At 50.1% G+C, this 17,275-nt stretch overlaps 1 protein-coding gene across 15 annotated transcripts in view; it reads left to right on the forward strand.

Moving 5' to 3' along the window:
- CACNA1D (calcium voltage-gated channel subunit alpha1 D) overlaps positions 1-17,275 on the forward strand; it is a 295,348-nt gene that overhangs the window by 176,217 nt on the left and 101,856 nt on the right. For all 15 annotated transcript variants that reach the window (XM_059389949.1, XM_059389962.1, XM_059389957.1 and 12 more), the window contains exon 9: positions 16,076-16,245. In XM_059389949.1, coding sequence (XP_059245932.1) covers positions 16,076-16,245 — 170 coding nt within the window. The remainder of the gene's footprint in view (positions 1-16,075; positions 16,246-17,275) is intronic.

Genomic DNA, 17,275 nt, shown 5'->3' on the forward strand with positions numbered 1-17,275 from the left:
TAACTGGAATTTTTTATAAAAGTGATCGTAAAATACCATCAATGTGGAATTAAGAGAGACTTTGCTTCTGGTGAGGATGTAGTAGCAGATGCCAGATTTACCCTCCTACCCGAAGCAACAAAACTGAAACCAGACTCTGTATGTGAACACCAGACACCAGGTGATGAAGGACAGGGACCAATCCCTGAGAAACAGGAAGTAAGCTGCACAAGGACCGTGACTGCCCCCGCTCCCTGGCTTGAGAGAGTTCTGGGGCCACCATATCACAGGAGGGAAGGACCCTGGTGGAGCCCTATGACCTCCCAAAGTTGAGAAGCTAAGTATCTGCAGAAACCAAGGTGGCCAGAGTATGCGGGAGAGCGTGTAAGAGAGGAGAGAATGGCCTAGAAGGAGCTCTGCAGAGACCAGCAGAGGGTCCCCCGCAAGGTGTGGCAGAGTTTACTATTTATCTCTTGTCGGTAGGAAACTACCGGAGGCTGAAGAAAGAGCACTGGAATGGATCACAGAGGGTGAGGGTCCGTGCTCACGCAGGCCAAGGCACATGGCCTACTCCCACCAGCCACCCCGGAGAAGCTCCTCATTCCTAGGACGTTGGGTAAAGTGCTCAAAGGACTCGCCCAGTTACTGAGGAATAACTAGGCCTCCATGAGGAAGTGTTCCAGACTGATCCAACAAAACTGAAGCAAGACACACAGGACCAGTGGGATCCAAAAAACTGGATCCCAGAACAAAGCACTAGAATATTTTTAGAAATACAGAATATTGAACACCCACCAAGAGGGAACTTACCATGTCTGGCATTCAATTAAAGGTGACCAGGCAGAAAAACATGACCCCTAATAAGAATTGATCAATCAATTGAAACCAACCCAGAACTCACACAGATGCTAGAATTAGCAAAAAGAACATAAAAACATCATTATAACTGTAGTCCATATGTTCACAATGTTAAACAGAGGCATGCAAGGTACCAAAAAATATAGCTTAAAAAATCAAGATCCCAAGAATCTAATGAAAGACGTACATGACCTCTTCTACACATAATTCTGCTGAAGGAAATTAAAGAAGACCTCAGGAAATAGAAGGTAGATGATCATGGATTGAAAAGCTCAATTTATTAAGATGCCAAAGGACAGTATTAAGAGAAGGTGCTTTCTTTTGTAAAGACAGGAAAGGAAGAGAGGGTGTAAATTTGGTTTGTTGGTGGGAAGCTGAGAATATTCTTGCCTAATTCTTAGTTTTTCTGAAGCAGAAGGCAAGCTCAACTGCTGAGGGGAAGGGGGTCGCTAACTAGCAGGCGGCGGCGTACATCTGAAGAGCATGGAGAAGGCTCGAGTGAGTCACTGAGAAGGCTCAGATGGGCTGGGAGGAAGTGATGTGCTGTGCTGAGATCTTACTTGAAGCTGGCGATGAGGGACTTGCACTGATGGCAGCCTGTCCCAACCATCCCTGCCCCAAGGATGGAAGAGCGTTTAGGTTGCCGGCAAGAACTCAAGATCCCAAGAAATCTAAGTTCAATTAGGAGGAAAGGAGAGACTTAACAGACTGGGAGACAATGGTCCAATGGATTGGGCATTCCAGAGAGGTTAAAAAAAAAAAAAATTGTCTAGAGTGGCAGTGAGGAAGTTGGCTGTTAGGAGATTATGGTCAGAACGCAGAAGGCTGGGGTTTCTGATAAAGTTAGGGATGGTGAACATTTGGGATTGGCAGGGATGGGGTGGCTGAAGCAGCATGGGACGGATGGCTATTGGAGATCAGTAGGTCAAGGATTGCAATGCTGGGTGTTGGCAAGAGTCCCCCAGGAGGATGGGAGGAGTGGAGAGGGAGGCTGGGAGCCAGGAGTCTTCGTTGAGGAGGTTGACCCAAGCCGACCCTGAGAAGGCCACGTCTTCCACTGATAAACTATCCCTGCAGGAACAGGGTTCTTTTGTGCGATAGACTTGTACAGCCAAGCGAAGGAGTGGGTTAATGAAGATGTTAAGAGGAACAGAAAAGCAAGCAACCCCACCTTGAGGAGGGATCCGGAAAGACCGCAAGGGAAGCAGAGCGGGAAGCTCCAGGGTGACCCAGATTTCCGTCCAAGCAGGGAGGACGGGGGTCCCTTTGAAGAGGTTGAGGGTACAGGAGCAGGACTTCCAGAGGGCACAGGGAAGGGCTGAAGAGTGAGGGAAAGCCGAGTCAGTGACAAGGTCGTGCGGAGGAATGTGGGGACGGGCCACCCGGGGAGAGGGATTGGGCATTGTACGTGTGCCTTGCTTTGTGCAGGCTTTCGCTGGTCATCAGCAAAGGGCATGGAGGCTTGGTGGTGAGGTCTCCCGACGGAGGAGGGTCCTTGGCTGGCAGCCACCCTGGCCCACTTGGTCTGGCTCACCCGGCCTGAGGTGTGTGCTAGAAGCTTCTGTCTCTCCAGAGATGCTCTCCCAAGACCCCGGGGTGGTGGTTATTGCAGCTGGTGTGACTAGCCCAGCCGCAGGTGGAGGGTTGAGGGTTTTGGGCGGTGGCTTCCCCCGCCAAGCGGATTACCAGTTACTGCGGTGACTGGTTCCGGCATGTCACCATGGTGGGGACAGCACAGGTTAGCAGGGTCCTGGTTGTCATGCTGGTGGCCTCTTCCTGCTGACGTGACCTTCCCCGGTGGGCTTCACCTGTCCTGAAGGGGGTGGCCTCATCTGCCCTGTCACTTGTCTTGTAGAGCTGTCCTCAGAACCAAGGAGAGAAACAGACAGGAAGGGACCTGGGAACCGAACAGACCGTTCCCAACGCAGATGTTTTCAGTGTTGGCCGGACTGTCATCTCCTCGAGACAGACTGTCTCTCGGCCTTTGAAAGCCTCCTTCTTTACACTCTGGATGCTCCCTCGCCGGCCCTTCCCTCCAGGACGTCCCAGCTTCCCGGGACTGGAGCGGCTCTGGAAGCACTAACCTAATTTCTCTAAGTCTGATTATCCCAAGAGTTGGGTTTGGATTCAGGGATAAAATATTAATCTGCTCAGAACTAGATCATGTCCTGTAAATTCGGCGTTAAACCCAATCTTGGTCTAAGCGGAGTTCTCTGCTGCCGCCCTTGGAGCCTCCAAGCATTTGCGGCTTCTTGGCTTCGGAGTCTGGGAGGCTTTTGCTCTATCTGAGGAGTTGAATCTTGGGGGGCAACTGCCTTGCACCCACCCACGTGTGTGCTGTGCCCTGTGCCCGACCCGGGCTTAGATCCTGTGCGGTTGCTGACGAGCCGGCTGACGGAGGCGTAACCATTGAGGGGCCGCGGGGCCCGCCCTGGGGGCCACTTGCACGCTCTTCCTGTCTGGCCCTCAGTCACCCGCGTTTGGGCATCTACGCCGCCCCCAGCAGCATGGCCCAGATGTACAGGGGAGGGCTGGCACATCGGAGGGGGTTCTCCCGAGGAAGCCGAACTCCGGCTGGCCGTGGAAGGGAGGGCATTTGCAAGTGTAATGAAAGATTCCAGCGCATGGCGAGGAACACGGGGCCCAGTGCACACAGTGTATTGGGACCTGGGTGCTCTCTGCCAGCTGGTGTGCAAGGGGTTGGAGGGTCAGAAAGAAGCCGCTGCACTTGGGGAGCCCCATGAAGGAGGCGGGAGTTTTTGCTTCCGTTGACGGGAGCTGTGGAGGTGTGTGAAAGTCAAGTGATGATGTGGAACCAGGACTGGAAAGCAAAGCTGGGGCCCCGCAGGGTGACACGGAGTGAGGGGGGAGCCAGGAGGTTGGGGGGGGGGATCTGATGGAGAGGGGGTGAGTGGACAGGCAGCGTGGCGTGGTGGAGATCAACATGAAGGAGTCGATGCAGAAGGCGCTTGGGGGCCTCAGAGGGGAGGCGAGATCTGTGGACTTGATGGTCAACTCTGGGTACGGATTGTGTGTGAGAGTTTTCCTTTGTTTTTTATTAATAGAGTGGCTAAGACAGATACCCAGCACCCGGCTACATGCTTTGCACAGTTTACTTCTTTCAGTCTTCTCTAATACCTTACTGAAGCGCTTTTGCCTCAGTTTTATAGCTGAGGGCAGCGAGGCTCAGAGAGGTTTCAGTTTTCTCAAAGTCACACAGCTAGTCAATCAGGATTCCTAGTAAGCTAGAAATCAAATTCCGAGCTGTGTGTCTCCGGGGCCCAAGCTACTTCTCCCATCAGGTGGAAGCTCCTTGTGTGTCAGGCGTGGGGACACCTCCTGTGGGACCCTGTCTCCCCCGGCTGGATTCTGGGCTGATACAGCCTGAGCTGCTGTGTTCTTCCTGTTTTACCTGTTTCTTTATCTCCTCCAGATGACTCCCCCAGAGCAGAGTGGAGTAGTGGAGTATGGAGGCTTCAGAGAAATTGGTTTCTTTTTCCTCTTAAAAGTGCTTGTGATGGCGCACTGGGTGGGCTCTGTCGGTTGAGTGTCCAACTCTTGATTTCGGCTCAGGTCACGATCTCAGGGTCATGAGATCGAGCCCCACACAGGGCTCCCTGCTCAGCAGGGAGTCTGCTTGAGATTCTCTCCCTCTCCCTCTTCCCCTTCCCACTGGCTTGTGCATCTATCTATCTATCTATATCTATTCTTTAAAAAACAACAACAAGAAAACGAGTGCTAGGGAACAAGTTCCATTCTAGCTCAAGTGGTCTTTTTGGATCCTTTTAGTAGGGATGGATGTCTCTGAATCCCCGAGTGTCCCTTAAAATATGCTCATTCCCTTGGTATCAATGAAACGTGAAGGTCCATAGAGGGCACTTCTCACCCATCCTGCCCTCCAACGAGGAACCTCTCCTGGGAGGGAGAGGCTCCATCTCCTCTGCGAGCCTCTCACCAACGGGTTCACCGCTGACAAGTCCAGTGGGTGGGATTGGGCTGAAACTCTTAGTGATCCCAACAGTTGGGTTTGGTCCCAGCTTCTCCCCTGGTCCGGTGTTGCTTACCTGCAGTCAGATCCTGCCCCCAGACAGGCACAGGCAGCCGTCACTCCGTTCCGAGCAGCTCTAACCAGGCTCATAACGCAGCAGACGGTGTCCGTGCATAAGTAGGACATGCGTGGGGCTGCTGGTACCTTCCAACAGGTTTATTTGTTAAGGGTTCTGCCACCATCCAGAGTCAGACTTCAGGTACACATTTTCCTCATTTTTCCTTTAAAACACTGGAATCGGAGAAGTCTAGCGTGAGGTTTCTCAAATCACTTCTTAACTAACACATTGCACGCCTGTCATGGCAGCTAACGATGTAGGCTTGGCTCATTTGATTGAAGGATGTATTTCATTCGGAGAAAGTGATGAGATGAGAGAGCCCATGTTTTCGAAGAATGCCTCTTAGCACACGTTTTCTAAAAAACAGATTGAAGCAAGGAATCTGTAACTTTTAGTGTGCAACCTGCATGGGAAATTTTCTTCCGGAAGCACTAGAATGTCTTTGGTAGCCATGGAAACTTAACTCTGCAGAGAGAGAGCGTAGCTCTTCTGTCCTCCGACAAGGAGATGCAGTCAAAGGAAAGGGTAGTTCATTCTAAGATGCCAGATACACTTTCTTCCTTTCCATGGAGGACTTTTTAAGACTTGGCAGGACAATGGCTGTCTTTGTTTCTGTTTTAATGACGGTGGTGGGTACAGTTTTAGGTGCTAGAACGTTACATGGCCATTTGTTTTCAGATATGCCCAGTCTAGTGCAGAGCCCACAATCCATGTCTATGAAGTGGTCGTTATTAACCTAAGACCTGAGTCTGTAGGGGCACCTGGTAGCCCAGTCAGTTAAGTGTCTGACTCCTGATTTCAGCTCAAGTCATGATCTCAGAGCTGTGAGCTCAGGTCCCCATACCAGGCTCTGCACTGGGTGTGGAGCCAGCTTAGGATTCTCACTCTCTCTTTGCCCCTCCCTCTCTCTAATAAAAAAAATTAAAAAATAGAAAAATTGAAAGAAAAAAAAAAGACCTGAGTCTATAAAAGCATTTATTAAAATTTAACCTATTCCTGGGGTGCCCGAGTGGCTCAGTCAGTTAAGCATCTGCCTTCAGCTCAGGTCATGATCCCAGTGTCCTGAGATCGAGTCCCACATCGGGCTCTCTGATCAGTGGAGAACCTGCTTCTCCCTCTGCTGCCCCCTGTGCTTGTGCTCTCTCTCTGACAAATAAATGAAATCTTTAAAATAAATAAAAAATAAATAAATAAAATGTAGCCTAGTCCCCCAAGCAATGGCCACCACTTTTGATAAGGAATTGATATACAAAGATAAGACGCACACGGCCCCTTCTTCACAGAGCTTACAGGTTAGTGTTAGAAGAAAATACTAGAGAACAGTTGTTGTGCTGTGAATCAAATTCTACGCCAGCGAGATTCATCCAGGAGACTCTAAGGACGTTAGAGAAATGTGCTCACGGGCTGACCCAGCAGCGTGGGCAAGAATAGGGACGAGCAGCTGAGGCTAACTTGGGGAACACCAACGTACAGCAGTAACACTTCTGTGCCTTGGAGGGAATGAAGGAACTTGAGGAGGGTTGGAGCAGGTGGTTAGAGAGGACCGGGAGAGACAGAAGACCAGACTGATCCTGCATTAGTGGGCTCCGTCCCTCCTGTTCCGGGGGTGGGGGAGGGGAAGCGCCACATGTGCCAGGTCCCTGAGGTTAGGTGTGGACATGCCCGCTCAGCTGCGGTTCGCAGCAGATATCCTTGTCATTAAAAGCTGGGGGAGAAAAGTTAGGAAATACCTACTTTGAAAATGATTTGTCTTCTCAAAAGATGGGAACTGTTTTCTATTCAGAGCATTTTCTCAGAGACTTTTATGTCCAAAAGGGCTGTCAAAGACATGAAAAAGGGAACGTGGGTTTGAGGACATCGCTTAAGACACCCAAACCGGTGTGAACAGAAATTAGGAGGCACTCCCTTTACGGAAAGACTCACCACAGCGGTTACTTCAGGATCAAAGAATGGTCCTAGTGTGGCTGCCTGGAAGTGTGACTATTGGATACTTTCTCCAGCCTCTTGCTGTGGTCAACCAAAGCCCTCCGTTTTCTCTTGTCCCTCTGCCCAAGCAGTGGCTCACTTGCCGTCCAAGACCAACGCCCCAGATGAGCTCCCCTCCCCTGCAGCCCTGTGTCACCTGCAAAGGAGCATGTCACAGTGGGGTGCATGACCTTCTCCTGGGACGCTGGCAGGCTCTTCTCATGCAAAGACAGCCTCCTGGGGGCAAATCCTGGCCTTTTGTGGTTGAGGGAAACTGGAACAAAGCCAATGATTTTGATGAACTTGGAACCTGAGCCAGTGCCACTCATTTAAAATATTTTTCAAATTGTGAAGCATCACAGGTTGTTGATTTTTTTCCCTCCCTTCCTCCCTACCCACCACACCTTCTCTCCCTCCCTCCCTGTTTTATTTATTTTTTTAACAGAACACCTCATTTCCTTGAACGACACTAAACTTGTGTGCTTCCCCCCAAATTAGATTCAAACATAAAAGTATGTTTTGAGCCCAAATACTTTTTTTATTCTGTTTCATTTCCTTTATGTCTACATAGTGGAAAGAATTAACACCTAAGAAAGACTGGCCTCCACTGATCAAAACCACTGGCTTACTTCTGCTTCCCCACTCTTTTTATAAATGTTGCATGTGAATGTGTGTGTGTGTGTGTGTGTGAGAGAGAGAGAGAGAGAGAGAGAGAGAGAGAGAATATTCCCGAGTCCTCTCTTTCCCTGGAAATCTGAATCCTAGTAGTTCACATGTGGGCTTTGCTCACTGAAGGCTTTTATGCTTGTTGGTGTTTGTTTTCTCTGTGTGTGTGCATGTGTGTGTGTGCATGCCCAAATTTCAAAGCATTCGTCTACATTTTATTTGTGTGGGTCTGGGTAAAACAAATAGCATTACAACCCAAGAAGGAACCCTATCTCTAAATCATCCTGACTTCCAGTGGCCCGTTTACTTTATGGGGCGTTTGAGAAATAACAAATTCCAGAGCCAACTGTGTGACGGCAGTCCCCTATGACCTGCCCTACCATTTGAATGCAGTGGTTTGCTTCAGGCTACGTGCTCTCTCCCCCGTTGTGTTGGCTGAGCTGGGGCTCCCAGAGCGTGGGATGTCAGGACCTGTAAATCCTGGCACTGTCAGGGTTTAGGAAGCTCTCTGCAGTGTGGGGCATGTGCACGGGGGCTCCTGGGGTGGGGGGGAAAGCTAGTTTCTTCCAGGCAGAGTGTGTCTTCCTGGAGCAGAGCTTTCTGGGGCGTGTACTATCCCTGGGCTAAGCGCGGAGTCGGGGCTCTGGAGGAAAACCAGAATGCCGAGGGTAAGCAGAGCCTTCCATCTTGACCCAGCCCTCCTGGTCCTGACCAGTAAGTGTCCTGTCTGCACATCTTCCTAAGCTGGGAAGCAGAGGGATAGGGAGTCCTGTGGAAAGGATGCTTCGTTTGGAGTCCAGTTGTCCTGTTTCCTAAGCCTGTGGTGCAGGGTCAGTAACACCAACTTGTTGAACTTCAACTTTGGCTTTTGCAAGATGAGAGGACAGTCCTTGTCCTCCTGCCTGTCCCGCACCAAGGTAGCGAGGACCTGTGAGACAGTGCGCCTAAAGATGCCTGGAGGATCCCAGATAGAAATCCCCATACGTAAGAGGTTGGTTTCTGTTATTTACTAGAAAGGGGCCGTGACCTGGCTGACCCTCCTGCAGGAAACTGACGCAGCATCCCGCTGCACGAGCGCAGATCCTGCTGGCACTGATGTTGGTTGGCAGGTGGGCCCCGCGCCAGGGTAGTCTCGGGTTAGGGCCGCTAAAGGCAGCTGTGCATTCAGGCTCTGCCTGCCTCCGAGCCTTCCGCGTGTGCTCTTCGCTTTTCCTCTCCCCTCTGCAGGGCTTTGCTGGGGCCCGTGTGACTGCCACCTGGGGTGTGGCTGTACCCTTGCTCCGCAGTCAGGACCTCTCCTGGCCATTGCTTCTGACTCCCTTGGCCCTTGGGCTTCTTGATGCCACCAGACATCTTGGCTGCCCGGACTGAGAGAGGCACCGGCGAGGAAGCAGACGGTGAGGAAGGGACCACTTCGCAGCAGTCAGGGGTCTGGCTTTCCCTTGGAGCCACGGAGGAGGCCAGGAGACTTGAGTCACAGTCATGGCTGGACACCGTATGGGGCAGTGTGTTGCAAGAGCTGGCCTGAGTGAGATGGGTGTTGTGTGGGCCTGGGGAAGAGATATGGGCAAGGTTTATACCACAACCCCTGCTCCAGCTTCCCTACCGAGGTGCTAGCCCTCTATCAAAGACCCCCATCTCCATGGCGCCCACTCTAGAAGCTGCTGTCTCCCATGGCTTCCTGTTTCATCTTCGGAGCACTTGGACTACTAGAAGTTTCTGCCTTCTCTTGCTCTGAAATCAGTCTTACTCTGCTTCTGCTCTCTCCCTGGGGCCAGGAGGTCCACTTCCTCTTTTCTATGGCAGCCTTCTGGAGACTTATGGACCAGAAATGGGGCTCTTCTGTGGCATCTCTTCTCTATCCACCCCCCCCCCCCCCCCCCCCCCGTCTGGCCTTCCTCTGCCCCCTGCCGGCGGACCTTTCTTTCCCGAACAAGTGGGTGTGGAATCTCCCCATGGCAGGAAGCGGGGAGGGCATCATTTGGCTGTGGAGGAATGGATCCACACTCAGGGAGAAGATGGCTCCTGGTGGGGCCAGATCCAGGAGACCAGCGTCAGGGGACAGAGGCCAAAGTGACCGCCGTGTGAGGCTGACTGAGAGTCAGTAATGGCGGCCCCCACAGGTATTCTTTAGCACCTTCCACAGAAGTTGGAAATTTTGTCAGAGCCATGTTACTTCTGACTCACATTCTTGTTGGTGTTGAATCAACCCTGTCACCCGGTGTTTCCTGAATGCCTTCTGGCTTCAGCACCATTTTCTCCCTATTTTGATCTCATCTTCACGTAGAACTCCCATAGAACAGAGCCGATAAGGATTCTCTTCTGTCAGACTTCTGGTGGTTCCCCATTGCCTACAGGGAAACAGTCCTGATTCTGAATTTGAGATTTAAGGCTCCTCCTGGGCTGACTCTAAACTGCTTCTTGGACCTCAGCCCTTTGTACTTCTACCTGATTCTTTCTCTGCTTCTTGGTTACCTGAGTCAAGGTCCTTGGGAGGGTCTGTTCAGGAGCTCGGTGGGCTTCTCTGACCAATCTCTCTGAGTCTCCGCTTCCTCAGTTTCTATGTAATGAGGGTCATAATGGTCCCTCCATCACTATTGATCCTCTGCAGTGAGGATGGGGATAGGGCACTGTGCTGGGCTCCCATCAGGGATATCTCGCTGAGGAGGCCAGCTGGCCTGGGCACACACACACACACACACTTCTGAGTCTTGGTGTTCACCAAGCAGAGTGCCCTGGGGATTCAGAGGAGGGCAGGACTCTTCGTTGATGGGGGGGATAGCCGGGGGGTAGCCAGGAAACCTGGGTCTTGATGGGTGAGCTCAAATTCAGAGGTGGGAGAAGGCTTCTCAGTTGGACAGAGTTCTGTGGACAGAGGCTCTGAGAGTTGAGGAATTGAGAAGAGCACAGCCAGAATACAAGGTGCTTGTGATGAGGCAGGGTGGTGGAGCTGGGGTAACCTGTGGGAGAAGCCTAGGAGGCCTCGAGGGCCAGGCTAAGTGGTTTTGCCCCTGGAGTGTTGAGGGCAGCAGTAAGGAGTCCTGAGGCTTTCTGAGCAGGACAACATCAGGATGAAGCCTAGATCTGCAGTGGGAGCCTGAAGTCGAGGGGGAGGGGAACCCTCATGGACACTCCAGCTACAGCTCCTCCAGCTGCCTCAGCAGGTGAGGTGTGTGCAGATGGGCTGGCGTAGACGCCTGGTGGTTGTGATGTCCAGCAGGCAGGAAGATTCCTCACTGAGAAATTCCCCTTTACAAAGGACATAGACTAGGAGGAAAGATTATCTAGCAACCAGGATTCTCGAGCAACACGAGGCCTGTAAATGATAAGGGGAAAGGGCAGGCTGATGGTAGAAGCTGGTCCAGATGGTGTGTCTGGGCTGAGACACGCTCATTTCATCCCTCTAGGAGATCTCGGGAATCATGGGCTTTCTCCCCTGATGCATTCTGGCCTCTTAAGGAATGGGGCTCATTTCATGTGCCTTGTATCTAGACTTTCCCACATGCCTACTGGAAGGGGGTGCATCTTGGGAGAGACAGAGATGTGGAAAGGAAAACATAAGCGATGGACAACATTGTCTGTCTGGGAAGAGCCTACAGTCTAGCTGGGAAGCAGAAATGCATATGTGACATAAATTTGCTGTTTGGTTACCCTGGTTACATTTTCCCAAAGCTTGAAAATTCTTTCTCTTTGGAAGTAATTTCAAAGTACAGAGAAGTTATAAGAATCAGATTAATGTAGTGAATAATCCATGTACCCTTTACCTGAATTCCCTTATTAATATTTTATCTCATTTGCTTTTGCTTGTTTTTGTACTTCTAAAAAATTTGAGTATAGTTGACACACAGTGTTACGTTAGTTTCAGGCATACAACATAGTCATTTGACAAGTTTATACATTACGCCGTGCTCACCCCAAGCATTGTCACCATCTGTCACTGTACACTGCTCTCACAGTAGCATTGACTCTCTTCTCTGTGCTGTACCTTGTATCCCCATGACTTACTCATCTCCTAACTGGAAGCCTATATCTCTCACTCCCTATCACTCATGTTGTCTACCACCCCACCCCTCTCCTCTAGCAATGATCAGTTCATTTGTTTTTTCATTTATCTGTCTATTACAAGTGTGGACTGATTTTTAAAATTTTAATTTCTGTTTCTCATTATTTTGGGGCCCAAACTATTCTAGATTTAGCCAGTGTGACATACTTCCCTGGCTCCTGTGGCCTTATGGCATGTTCTTATCATATTTTTGTTTTGCTTTTAATTTTTATTTATTTATTTTTGGTACTTCCTTACTTGTTTCATCCTGTACCTACTTTACTCTGGCCCTCGAATCAGTCGTTTTACCCAAGATTTCTGGTTCCTTTTCAGAGAAATGATATTAGAGACCAAAGTCTGGGTGCCAGGTGTGCTCATAACTACTGGGATGCCTTTGCTTCCATATCCTTTCAATAGAGCTACGAAATAAATGCATTTATATATACATATACATACACATATTTACAGATACATAGAAATCATGAATTCCCACCAACACCTCCCATTCTAGTCCATCCCCAGAGGATCCTTTCAGTCTTTCTTTCTTTCATGTCTCTAAGACCCTCCGTCTACAGCAAAAACCTTGGCTCCCAACAACATGGACACATTTGCTCATTTGTTGAGTCCTATAATACATCTGGAATGATTTCAGTACTATTTTTGTCCATAGCACTACCAAACGCAAAACTCCCTGAAGGAGTTTAGCATTTATTTGCTGTTCTTCCCTCACTTGGTTCTATCCAATGGTGAGAGCAGGCAGTCAAGAGATCCTAAGCTACCTGAGCTAGTTTTGTCTTTCTCTTCAGGATAGCTATGGTATTCATTTGACATACAATCAGATTCTTTTGTCTCAATTCAATTCCACTTTAGGGGTATTTTCCCTGTATCCCATCCTTGGTGATTTAATTAAGAAATTATAATTTGTGGAACATTAGCATGGTCCCGAAAGTCAAAACTATAAAATTACACTTAACAGGGTCCCTCCTGTTATGTCCCCTCCCTTCCACTGGTCCCCATTTTGCATTTTCTGCTTTATCTTTTGGATACACCCTGAAGTGTAATATGCATGTTTTCTTATTACCTCTTTTTCATACATAAAGGATAAAATACCAGGTGCCTTTTTGTCAAAGCCTTTCTTATATCTTTTTTTCTTTTGATTGAATGTATCATAAATAGAATTCTGATCTGGAACCAGTAGGTTTCTGTCACACGCTGAGTTGTTAGATTTCTAGTCATTTGTAAAAAGTCAGATGGTTTCTACCAATAGCTGTTTAAAGTCAACTTTTGTAGTAGTGACTATTATTCAGTCCCTTAGTAACAAGCTTTGAAAATGACAAGTTCTCATGCAAAATGGAGAACTTTTTTTCTTCATCCACTGAGGTCGATGGAAGATTCGGAGGACTTGGGTGGGATTTTTCTGGAGTGGAAGGTTTGTCAAGATGGGACTGGGTTATTTCCAATGGGGCAGAGAGTGGTACAGAATTACTGAGGCACTGGCTGGCTCATGGAGGTCACTCTGAGTCTAGGATCCTATGTGTCCTGTGTTTCTCTCCGTTCTGCTGGGATCGTGTAGCTTAGAGCCCACCCAGAGCTGTTGGCAATTTCCCCCCCTTTAGTATTGGAAAAAACTCCTGTTGCCTTTTTCATGTCCAGATTCAATGTAAATATTCTATTTTTCAGCCTCACATTTGTCCAACGCTTTATGATTTCCACAGTATTGTCTTACTTCATCTGTGTGAAACGGTAGACCAGGTCGTATGTCTGTTTGCAGCTGCAAAAAACGAAACTCAGAAGAGACCAGTGACAGAGCTGGGACTAGAATCCAGGTCTTCCACCAGAGAGCCCAGTGTGGTCTACAGGTCCATCACAGGGACCCCCTCCCCCCGCCTCTTTCCCCCCAGCCTTTCTCAGAGCCACCAGGAGGAGATTCATGCTTGCAAATCTCTGTTCTTCCAATCAGCAAAGCTTGCCGGCCTGCTGAGTATTAGGCCATTCAGAAACTGCTTCAATCAGTTCTGAGTGCTCACATGAACAACTTTGTCACTTGAAGTTGTGTGATAGTGACTGTTATTTAAAACAAATGGGCCATGAGCCAGGTTTTTGTTCTCAGAAATTTTACTCATAGTAGGATTTTACCAGTGCATGTGTTACCATGTCTCAGCAACCAAGAATGGGCAACAGTGGTACCACTTGTTAGAGTTCTCTCTCTCTTTCTTTTTCTTTCTTTTTTAATTTCTAATGCAAAGAAAGCAAAACAAAAAACAAAAACTTTATAAAATATTTTAAAGCAAAATTCTCTTTTGTAAAGCCCTTGGGTTTTCAGGTAACTCTCTTATTATCTTTGTAATCTTTTTCAAGAACTCAGATGAGCTATGGATCTAGAAATAAGAATACCCTGTTTTTATTATAACCATGTAAATTTCGTACTCCAAGTTGAAAATCAAAACACAGAGATTTGGGCTTAGATACTTCTGGTGAACAATTGAAATGAGGCTCACATAGTTGCTTTTTACGATGTATTTAAGAAAACAGATGGCGTGATGCATTTTCATGTTGACACATGAACCTCCAGGGCCTCCACTACATCCTTCAGGGATGTCATTATGGATCGGGTGTGACTTTTTTTAAAACTCAAATTAATTTGGTGAACTTACCCAGAGCCGAGTCCCCGTGTCCTTGGGAAGCCCAGCGGGCCTGGCAGCCCCTCATCCTCCTAAGGATGTGGTTTGCCTGAGCAGCAACACACCCTGCCTCTCCTACAGGAGACGGACAGGGATTCTCCCTGGAGGAAAGGGCCCTGGGTGAGGAGTACAGAAAACATCTCTGAGTCTTTATCAGCTTTGGTTCACCCTGCAAACCCCCTGAGGTCATATCTTCTACAGGCCAGGCCCAGGACGCCTTGCAGCCCTGCCTCCCCCACTTCCCAGAGGGGGCAGGTGGGGATGGATCAGCCCTCACACAGACAACGACAGCTTTTGGGGCATCCAAAATGTGGGTGATTGGGGAGCGATGGGTGTCGTCCTTTTTCACTGGGCAGAGGGTGGCGCCTTGGTGAGGGTTTTAGTTTCTTATCTGAAGTATCAGCATCCCTGGGCTTTCAAGTATCTGTTCAGCACTTTGACAGACCAGAGTGGAGAGGGAGAGAGAAGAGAGAGAAGAGAGGTTGGGCTTATGTAAGCAGATCATTTCCCCCTTCGTTCATTGGGTTAGCTGGGTTGGGTTGGGTTGGGTGGGGTTGGATTGGGTTGGGTTGCATTGCATTGGGTTGTGTTGTGTTGGGTCGAGTTGGGTTGAGTTGGGTTGAGTTAAAGAAGTCCCTAATAGGGAGATGTGCCATCTTTGGGCTAGAAGGAAGGCAGAAGGAAGACAGATGTAACCTCTGTTAGAATCCAGGGCTGTGTGTGCGAAAGCTGTGCTGTTACCTCAGCTGCTTTCCTTAGCAGCTTTTTAATCGTACTTAGGAAATCCGTAACTCATGTAGCTTGGCTCCTATAGCTATTCCCGGTTGGAAATGCAGATGGTTCCTTGGATGTGAAAATTGGGTAATCACCCACCTGACTCCCAGGCTTGCCGGAGCAAATGAGGGATTCTGTATGTACGTGTAGATGGAGGATTGCAGACACCAAAGGCGGAGTAAACAACAAGCAGTTGGGAATGTGTACATGTTCTGCCAAAGCCTTTCCAGGACAGGTGTTCCCATAAATGGGCAACAAATCGTATTGCCTCTTCGTCTCCTATGGGGAAGACTTTTGGGAAAAGATCATGGCAAGGAAGCGGGGTTAGGGATGACAGTAGTGCTTCTTCGGTGTTCTATTTTCTGTGTGGGGAGGGAGAACGGGGCTGTGAGGTGGGTCTGTCCCAACCCTGTCCACTACTCTGGCGGGAAGCTGCCGGTGCTGCTAGAGGCACCTGCTCCCCCTCCTGGCTCTCAGTTTGGACGTGAGGGTCAGGAATGCTGTAGCCAAACACACAATACCTGTGTTTGGCTACAGGTATTGAAGAAGCCCTATACCTGGTGTGTGACCTCTCTGACCACAGCCTAGCCCTCCTGGGTCCTTGCTCTTTGACGTGTGATGCCTGCGCTCTGAGGAGGCTCTGGGGGAGGTGGGACATGTCTGAGTCCAGGCTGTTGGTGGGGGAGAGTGGGAGTCAGCAAGCCTGCCACGATAGCATGTGGCATTTTGGGCCTGGGCCTCTTGGGATCTTGGGGACTGTTGGTTTTCTAAGGGACAGCGCATGTGTGTTGGTGTCGTCTCTGCAGCTCTGACAGCCACGGTCTTGCTTAGGAAGACACTGTGCTATGTCCTGTCCACGTGTGTGGCCTCTGTTGCTGTGCTCGCGTGGCCGTACTCAGCGCTGTGTGTCCTGCCACAAGCCTGTTGTGTGGCAGGGCAGATGGCTCACGGTCCAGGTCCCCGAGGACGTCCTGACGTGTGCTTGTTCTCTCTGCTGCCCTCAGAGAATTCTCAAAGGAGCGAGAGAAGGCTAAAGCCCGGGGAGATTTCCAGAAGCTCCGGGAGAAGCAGCAGCTGGAGGAGGATCTAAAGGGCTACTTGGACTGGATCACCCAAGCCGAAGACATTGATCCTGAGAACGAGGAGGAAGGAGGAGAGGAAAGCAAACGAAACAGTATGTAACCCCTTCCTACTCCTGACCAGAGAGAGCTCAGGGGTGACTCAGGTGCCCGCTGGGCGGAGCTGTTGCTCCCCCTTGACCCAGCCTGAGAGACAGGCGGCCTCCTCTCAGCGGCTCGGTTCCTTCCGCCAGCCCGTCAGAGGGGACCGGGGCATTTACACCAGCTCTGAGACTCCGCCTGAGGTTTGGGACTCAGATTCGTGCCCGGTCACAGGGTCCGCCGCAATAGCTTGTCAGGAAATCGGGGACCCCCTTCTGTGGGGGCACCAGCCACAGTAGGACTCACGGTGACCCCACGGCATGGTAGCTGCAGCTCCTTCCCTGTGGGGTGAGCCATGTTCCTGGATGAGAACTTGAAGAGCAGGGTCCCTCTCTGTCCTCATGCCGCCTGGAGTGGCTCGCACCCGGGCTCCACACGCAAAGCCAGGCGCTCAGCCATTGTTAGCTGGGAAGAAACCAGCTCAGCCGACCGGGCAGGGCAAGGACGCATGTGAGTTGGCGTGGCTACTTGGATCCCACTCCCCTCGTAGCCCACCATGGCACCAGGCCTCTCGGGCACATTCCGCATTGGGAAGGCCCCCGGTGCCCAGCAACCCCTGGAATTCATAGCCATCGTCAACCGAGGTGTCTCTTTTCCCTCAAAGAGGAGCTCGCACTCTTCCTGGGCCATCTGTGCCTCAGGTAAAAGCCGAAATCAAAATTCAATAGTAGATTTGACTGTGAGGCTTGTGGTTTGTTTGTAATCCAGAATAGTTCATTTTAAGGACAGAAAAGCTGTGTCAAAGATGCATGTCCCTTGAGAGGCCTGGGGAACCAAGGCGGGCCCTACCTCCTGGAAGATGGCGGAACGAGCACCCCTAGGGCAGGGCCCCTGAGGCATCATGGGGTCTCTCCTTCGGGGGCACTCGTGGGGTGGGCAGGATGTGGTTTGCTCCTTCTGGGGATGGTTAGGCCTATGCATGCTGAGATGCTGCCCAGGGGGACAGAGACGCAGGTCGGGAGGGGTGGCATCTGTGTGCCCAGT

This window comes from Mustela nigripes, chromosome 2, assembly GCF_022355385.1.
Source record: "Mustela nigripes isolate SB6536 chromosome 2, MUSNIG.SB6536, whole genome shotgun sequence".
Taxonomy (NCBI): Eukaryota; Metazoa; Chordata; class Mammalia; order Carnivora; family Mustelidae; genus Mustela; species Mustela nigripes.